This window comes from Salvelinus sp. IW2-2015, unplaced genomic scaffold, assembly GCF_002910315.2.
Source record: "Salvelinus sp. IW2-2015 unplaced genomic scaffold, ASM291031v2 Un_scaffold2364, whole genome shotgun sequence".
NCBI classification, from domain to species: domain Eukaryota; kingdom Metazoa; phylum Chordata; class Actinopteri; order Salmoniformes; family Salmonidae; genus Salvelinus; species Salvelinus sp. IW2-2015.
In genome coordinates, this window is record NW_019943689.1 from 193,062 (window position 1) to 201,916 (window position 8,855).

Below are 8,855 nucleotides of genomic sequence, written 5' to 3' on the forward strand. Positions count from 1 at the left end.
TAGTGTGGTAGTGTGAGTGTGTGGTAGTGTGGTAGTGGAGTGTGTGGTAGTGTGGTAGTGTGAGTGTGGTAGTGTGAGTGTGTGGTAGTGTGGTAGTGTGTGGTAGTGTGTGGGTAGTTGTGAGTGTGTGGTAGTGTGAGTGTGTGGTAGTGTGATGGGTGTGTGGGTAGTGTGAGTGTGTGTGTAGTGTGTAGTGTGGTGTGTGGTAGTGTGGTAGTGTGGAGTGGTGGTAGTGTGAGTGTGATGGTAGTGTGTGAGTGTGTGGTAGTGTGGTAGTGTGGTAGTGTGAGTGTGTTGGTAGTGTGTAGTGTGAGTGTGGTATGTGGTAGTGTGGTAGTGTGTTAGTGTGAGTGTGTAGTGTGTGTAGTGTGAGTGTGTTGGTAGTGTGGTAGTGTGAGTGTGTGTAGTGTGTAGTGTGAGTGTGTGGTAGTGTGCAGGGAAGTCATTCTAGTCTTTATTTTCCAGATCAGAAGCCAAGTGTTGTGCGGAACGATTATCTCCTGTGTCCTGCGCCAGTGCTGTATGCAGTGGACAGTAAGTACTCCATGAGAAGGTGGTTCCATAAAGACGTGTGTGTGTGCGTGTGTGTGGTGTGTGTGTGTGTGTGTGTGTGGTGTTGTGTGTGTTGTGTGGTGTGTGTGTGTGTGGTGTGGTGTGTGTGGTGTGTGTGTTGTGTGTGTTAACACATCCCCACTGACATTCCAACACCGTACCGGTGTTCTATGTCGTCGTAAATCAATCAAGCCAGCCCTCACATACTTTCCAGTATTTGAAAGCATTTGAGATATGTATTTAACCCATGGTCTGACCAAAAAAGAAAGCCACTGCAGAGCTCAAGAACTGAAATTGAGTATGTAGAGATTTATTTTTTCCTTCACGGTTTTAAATCTTCAAACACAACAAACACCTTCTACTATGTATCTCTGACTCCAATCTAAAATAGTATGATTGTATTGCGGGGAAATGTGGTCCAGAACATATCAAGATTAGAAAACGTTTCCATGAGATTTATTTTTATTTTTAAATGTATAGCAAATTGATCTACACACAATCCGGCAGTTAACATCATCTCATATAATCCACTCAAATGTTCTAATCCAAAACTGCTTCTGATAACATGTTTTGTACAATTGTCTTTGGGTCAGGGCCCGTATCTCACAAAGAGTCTCAGAGAACGAGTACTGATCTTAGGATCAGGTTCTGTCAGGGCCCGTATTCACAAAGAGATCTCAGAGACGAGTACTGATCTAGGATCAGTTCTGTCAGGGTCCGTATTCACAAAGAGTCTCAGAGAACGAGTACTGATCTAGGACAGGTTCTGTCAGGGTCCGTATTCACGAAGAGTCTCAGAGAACGAGTACTGATCTAGGATCAGGTTCTGTCAGGGTCCGTATCAACAAGAGTCTCAGAGAACGAGTACTGATCTAGGATCAGGTTCTGTGCAGGGCCCGTATTCACAAAGAGTCAGAGAACGAGTATCTGATCTATGGATCAGGTTCTGTCAGGGCCCGTATTCACAAAGAGTCTCATCAAAGAACAGAACGATACTGATCTAGGATCAGGTTCTGTCAGGGCCCGTATTCACAAGAGGCCTCAAAGAACGAGTACTGATCTAGGATCAGGTTCTGTCAGGGCCCGTATTCACAAGAGTCTCAAAGAACGAGTACTGATCTAGGATCAGGTTCTGTCAGGCCGTATTCACAAAGCAGTCTCAAAGAACGAGTACTGATCTAGGATCAGGTTCTGTCAGGGTTCCGTATTCAACAAAGAGGTCTCAAATACGAGTACTGATCTAGGATCAGGTTTCTGTCAGGGCCCGTATTCACAAAGAGTCTCAAAAGAACGAGTACTGATCTAGGATCAGGTTCTGTCAGGGCCCGTATTCACAAAGAGTTCTTAGAGAGGGGAGTGCTAATCTCACATCAGTTTTGCCTATTAGATCATGATGACTAGGAGGGAAGAACCTGATCCTAGATCAGTACTCGTTATTTGAGACTCTTTGTGAATACGGGCCCTGACAGAACGTGATCTCCTCCTGCTCCTGTTATCTGAAGGAGTCTTTGCTTAATTAACTCTTGGCATGGCCACGGTGACCATTAAGTAGTTAAGCTGTTAGGCCTGGTACAGCGGGCTGGGGCGGGCCAGGGTAGTGGGTAAACACATCTGTTCTGGGGCTTTAAAGGGTCGTGCGACAGATGCAGCGATTCCTTCTCCACGGTCTCTTCATTTAATAATTCACTCGACGCTACTGTGACAATCCCCCTTTCCTGCCCATCCCTGCCCCCCCCCCCCGGACCACCTGCATCATGGAATCATGGAACGTCTGAAAGTTTTTGTCTCGGACTCCGTCCATCTGTTCTGCCTCTCTGCTGTTCCGTCACCGTAGATGGTGATGCGGGGGGGGGGGGGGGCGGGGGTTATCGGTTTTGATCGGTTGGTTAGCATGGACGCTAGCAGAGGAAAAAGCCTGTATAGCTTCGAAGATGGATTATATTTGGCCAAGAGTATTGAGCTTTTTGTGGTGCTTTGTGTTTCTCGTTGTTGATCGATAGCATGTGGTTTGGTCTATAAATGTGGTTAGGTCTATAACATGTCTATAACATGTGTTTTGGTCTATACAGTGGTTTGGTCTATAACATGTCTATAACATGTGGTTTAGTCTATAACATGTGGTTTGGTCTATAACATGCATAACATGTGTTTAGGTCTATAACATGTGGTTTGGTCTATAACATGTCTAAAAGTGGTTGGTCTATAACATGTGGTTGGTCTATAAACATGTGTTTGGTCTATAACATGTGGTTTGGTCTATAACATGTCTATAACATGTGGTTTGGTCTATAACATGTGGTTTAGTCTTAACAGTGGTTTTAGTCTATAACATGTGGTTTGGTCGATAACATGCGGTTTGGTCTATAACATGTGGTTTGGTCTATAACTGTGGTTTGTCTAAAACATGTGGTTTGGTCTATAACATGTCTATAACATGTGGTTTGGTTTTCTATAACATGTGGTTTGGTCTATAACATGTGGTTTGGTCATATAACATGTCTGTAACATGTGGTGTTTGGTCTGTAACATGTGGTTTAGTCTATACATGTGGTTGGTCTATAACATGTGGTTTGGTCTATAACATGTCTATAACATGTGGCTTGGTCTGTAACATGTGGTTTGGTCCTGTAACATGTGGTTAGGTCTATAACATGTCTATAACATGTGGTTTGGTCTATAACATGTGGTTTGGTCTATAACTGTCTATAACATGTGGTTTGGTCTGTAAGTGGTTTGGTCTGTAAAGTGTGTTTGGTCATAACATGTCTATAACATGTGGTTTAGTCTATAACATGGTGGTTTGGTCTATAACATGTCTATAACATGTGGTTAAGTCTATAAATGTCTATAACATGTGTTTGGTCGATAACATGTCTACAACATGTGGTTTGGTCATAACATGTGGTTTGGTTTGTAAAGTTATAACTGTGGTTTGTGTCTATAACATGTCTATAACATGTGGTTTGGTCTATAACATGTCTATAACATGTGGTTTGGTCTATAACATGTCTATAACATGTGGTTTGGTCTATAACATGTGGTTTGGTCTATAACATGTGGTTTGGTCTATAACATGTGCTTTGGTCTATAACATGTGTTCTTGGTCTATAATGCTATCATGTGGTTTGGTCTATAAACTGTTATAACATGTGGTTAAGTCTATAACATGTCTATAATATGTGGTTGGTCTATAACTGTCTAAACATGTGGTTTTGTCTATACATGTCTATAACATGTGGTTAAGTCTATAACATGTCTATAACATGTGGTTTGGTCGATAAACATGTCTATAACATGTGGTTTGGTTTGTAACATGTCTATAACATGTGGTTTGGTTTGTAACATGTCTATAACATGTGGTTTGGTCTATAACATGTGGTTTGGTCTATAACATGTCTATAACATGTGGTTTAGTCATATACACGTTCAATATCAATACACATTAGACATACCATACAATTAGACATTACATACACATTAGACATACCATACACATTAGACATACCATACACATTAAGACCATACCTACAATTAGACATACCATACACATTAGACATACCATACACATTAGACATACCATACACTTAGACATACCATACCATTAGACATACCATACACTTTCCATATACAATACACGTTCAGTCAATTGGTGGTGGCACGGGTCTCATCTGTGGTGACAGCTGTGTCATGGTTCAGTCCTTGAACACAGGCATCTGTTGGTGGCCCTAACCCTCTCCACCATATCGCTCCATTAGTAGGGGCCCGCCGTGTCCTCCTGTCCCATAACCCCCCCCCCCCCCCCCCGGTGTGTTGGTGATAACAAGGTTGGTTGAGTGGTGGAGCTCTTGGTCCACCGTGTCTCACCTGGTGTTACACAACAACGGTGGAGGGTAGAAGGAAACTTAAGGGCCTGGTTGACACCTGGCTAACAACCTGGCTGACACCTGGCTGACCCTGGCAACAGACAGGACAGGACAGGACAGGACAGGACAGGACAGCTAGCTAATGCAGCAAGCCTCGTGAATAACGGAACAGGACAATCGAAGGGCGCTCCGCGGCTGGCGACCGTGTCAGCGGTCCAATTGGCGCCATTTTTGATGTCATAGCCATAAACATCTTCTGGTTCGTTGAAAAGCGGAGCGTCTCTTGGTGGATCTGTCTCCTGTAACGTTAAGGTCAGGTGGTGTGACAGATATTCTTTTCTTGGCCCGATGTAAAGACTCACTAGTTGAGCCCTGTGCCCTGAAGGTAAAGAAGGGGATCCCAATGGGGGAAAAAAACAGACGGTGGATGTATGATTCAATACCTTTTAGTGATACAACAAAAAACCTGGAGTTTATGTATGACTAATATGCACAGCAAGTCATGAGTAGCAATCCAAAATATTTTCAGGTTTAATAGTTCAGAGGAAACTTGTGTTGAAGAGGAGAAATAGTGTAACTTTAGTTTTTGTGGGTGTGGTCAGCAGCACCGTGTTCCACAAAAGCATAAAAAACAGGTAAATAATACATGGATATATCCTTCTGTCACTCTGTCTCTCTTTATAACCGGTGATGCTATAAAACCCTGTGAATGACAGTTGAAGCAAGGCAGCTGTGGGTTATGTCTGATAGATGGGAGACGAGAGGGGAAATGTCATGCCAGAGGTAAAATGGGCGGGGGGGGGGGGGGGGATACTCTAAAACCCTGTAAAGACTGACACACGTTCCCAGGGACACCAAGGCAGACGACCCAGGCCTCTCCTCTCTTTGTATCACTGGAGATCTCTAAACTGGGATATGGACAAACCTGGGTTCAACTAATTTTGAAATCATTCCAAATACTTTATCTAGGCTTGCCTGACTGACTGGATCAATAGAACAGTCCCAAGACTATAAATTACGCAGATCCGGCACTCCAGGCAGAATAGAGAAAATGCTAAAAGTATTGAAGAAGATTTCCATATAGTATTTGATCCCAGGTCTGGTCATTGGAGCTCTCTGAGCCGCGATGTGGAAAGTTCTCTTTCCCTCCCCACTCTAGTGGTCTCTGTGTCTAGTGGCTTCTGTCGGAGCGCCTCGTCGTCCTGGGTGACGCTAAGCGCTAGTGATACGATACAGCTGGACGATCACCGGTGTCAGTAATGGCTTTCCAACTTTTCCTTAAAGACGGGGGAAAATTGAGGAGGGTGAATTATTCAGAGTTGAACATATTGCAGAGGACGGCTGTCACTAAGAGTTGTGGAAACGTCGCCCGTCTGGAGGACGCGTGGCGGAGGTCCTGACAGTATAGAGGAAACTCTTTGAACTCTGAAGAGAGGGATTGTGGTACGGAACGAACCTCAAGAGTGGGTGATCAAACGTTAGGCCAAACACATGTTTAAGTTTCCATTCCATTCAAATGTCTGCAATGTAACGTGTGTTTGTTTTTGCAGTCGTCTTGGCCTGGTCATGCAAAAGGGGATATTTCTCCTGGTTAAATAGAATCTACAGTATATTGTATGTATAATTAAAGGATGATCGCTTTTTTGGAGAAAGAAGTGCAAAAAAGATGGCGATCGTTGAAACGAATCAAAATATTGTTTTTTTATTTCAATCAGACTATTTCACTGAGTGATGATGTCCTCACCAAAAAAAAAGTATGTTCACACAATCACAGTATTTGGTTTTTGTGTTAATCAAAAAAAATTATGTTGAAATTGACTTACATCTATGTAAGAGGAACACATGTTTTTGTCCTTGTTTGTGCAACAGTAACTCTCACCAACTACACAGAAAACATATATAAGCACAATATGCAGCAATTTCAATTTTTTTATTGAGTTACAGTTCATATGAGGAAATCAGTCAATTGGAAATAAATTCATTAGTCCCTAAATTATGGATTTCACATGACTGGGAATACAGATATGCATCTGTCGGTCACAGAGACCTTAAACAAAAAGGTAGGAGTGTGGATCAGATAACCAGTCAGTATCTGGTGTGACCACCATTTGCCTCATGCAGAGCGACTCATCTTCTTCTTATAGAGTTGATCAGGATTTGATTGTGATATAATTAAGTTGTTGGTGCATATACACTGAGTGCACAAAACATTAGGAACACCTTCCTAATATTGAGTTGCATCCCCTTTTGCCCTTAAAACAGCCACAATTCGTCGAGGCATGGACTCTAAACGTTGTCGAAAGAGTTGTTGACTTCAATGATTCCCACAGTTGTGTCAAGTTGGCTGGATGGCCTTTGGGTGGTGGACCATTCTTGACACACACGGGAAACTGTTGCGCGTGAAAAACTCAGCCGTGTTGCAGTTCTTGACACTCTCAAACCGGTGCGCCTGGCACCTACTACCACACCCCGTTCAAAGGCACATCAATCTTTTGTCTTGCCCCATTCACCCTCCGAATGACACACAGACATAACCCATGTCTCAATTGCCTCAAGGCTTAAAAATCCTTCTTTAACCTGTCTCCTCCCCTTCCTCGACACTGATTGAAGTGGATTTAACAAGTGACCTCAATAACGGATCGTAGCTTTCACCTGGATTCAGCTGGTCAGTCTATGTCATGGGAAAAGCAAGTGTTCCTAATGTTTTGTCAACTCAGTGTAAAACCTGTAATAGTCAGCAGAAAAAGAGAATGTCCATGGCTTAAATCATAGTATTTTTTTCCAACCGTAATTCTAAGAGAGCGGACCTTCTCTTTGTCTTCTTCCTCTATTTCTTCTAAAGCACAGAGCCCAAGTCACAGACACGGTCCCTCCTAAATGTATTCCACAATACCAGTCAAAGTCACAGACACGGCCCCTCCTAACTTTATTCCATAATACCAGTCAAAAGTCATCAGGACATGGACGGCCCTCCTAAAGTGTATCCACAAGTACCAGTCAAATCACCAGAACACGGCCCCTCCTAAATGTATTCCACAATACCAGTCAAAGTCACAGACACGGCCCTCCTAAATGTATTCCACAATACCAGTCAAAGTCACAGACACGGCCCCTCCTAATTGTATTCCATAATACCAGTCAAAGTCACAGACACGGCCCCTCCTAAATGTATTCCACAATACCAGTCAAAGTCACAGACACGGCCCTCCTAAATGTATCCACAATACCAGTCAAAGTCACAGACCAGGCCCGCCTCCTAATGTGTTCCACAATACCAGCAAAGTACAGACACAGCCCCTCTAAATGTGTTCCACAATACCAGTCAAAGCAAAGTCACAAGACACGGCCCCTCCTAAATGTGTTCCACAGTACCAGTCAAAGCCACAGACACAGCCCCTCCTAAATGTGTTCCACAATACCAGTCAAAGTCACAGACTTTGCCTCTCCTAAATGTGTTCCTCCTAAAAGTCACAGACTTTCACAGTCACAGCCCCTCCTAAATGTGTTCCACAATACCAGTCAAAGTCAAGTGGACAGGAACAAAAACATGAGGCGTAGTGTTTAAAAAAAAAAAGGACATACATCCATCATTTAAGTATTGAGTGTGGAAATAGGAAAGGCGATATAAAGTTTGAACAAGGGGGGGGGGGGGTCAGGCGATTTAAATTCCAGTACCATACTAGCGGACAGTATGACAGAGAGTCAGGTGGCAGCTCATCTGTTGGAGCCGCAGGAGAGTAGAAGGCCCGAGGCAGAGCCCAGGGCGAAACCAACTGCACAGAGAGAACACACACATACCTTCATCTCCCACACACACAGCCAGGCGAACAATCAGACCAGACAATAGACAGTGTTTTACATATTTCTTAATTTTGGGGTGGGGGTTGGGGTGATTTCAGGCATTTCAGTCGTTCCGTTTCCTGCTTAAAGGCATGGTAATTGGATCTGGCATAATGGACATACGGAAATCGCTCTGCCGTTCATCATTAGGGTTTTAATTGCGCCATTTTGAACTCGTTCCCCTTGTGAAAAATAAGTCATACACAGGCCCCTCCCCCCTATTCAGGGTTATTGTGGTGTTAATCAGTGTGTGTTGTGCTTGTCTTTCTAGGTCCATGGATGTCCTGATAAGTCTGAACCATGGAAAGTCATTTATCCTTAGTGCCTTCACCATCTACGCCACAACATGTGTGAGTTTTACATTGTCCAATATCTGTTAACAAAAGGGTAAAGTAATACAGTCTATATTTATCTACACCTTGTGTATAGGTAGAATACACGTACTTTACAAACTGAGCCACACGGGACACATGTCCTATGTGCATACCTCTGACTGGTCTATTCGGTCTGACATATGACCTCTGACTGGTCTATTCAGTCTGACATATGACCTCTGACTGGTCTATTCAGTCTGACATATGACCTCTGACTGGTCTATTC

The 8,855-nt window shown here is 43.4% G+C and overlaps 1 protein-coding gene across 1 annotated transcript in view; it reads left to right on the top strand.

The window, feature by feature from the left end:
- LOC112073780 (anthrax toxin receptor 2) overlaps positions 1–8,855 on the top strand; it is a 60,155-nt gene that overhangs the window by 49,799 nt on the left and 1,501 nt on the right. The window contains exons 9-11 of the mRNA XM_070440277.1: positions 466–527; positions 1,901–1,908; positions 8,527–8,605. Of these exons, the coding sequence (XP_070296378.1) occupies positions 466–527; positions 1,901–1,908; positions 8,527–8,605 (149 nt within the window). The remainder of the gene's footprint in view (positions 1–465; positions 528–1,900; positions 1,909–8,526; positions 8,606–8,855) is intronic.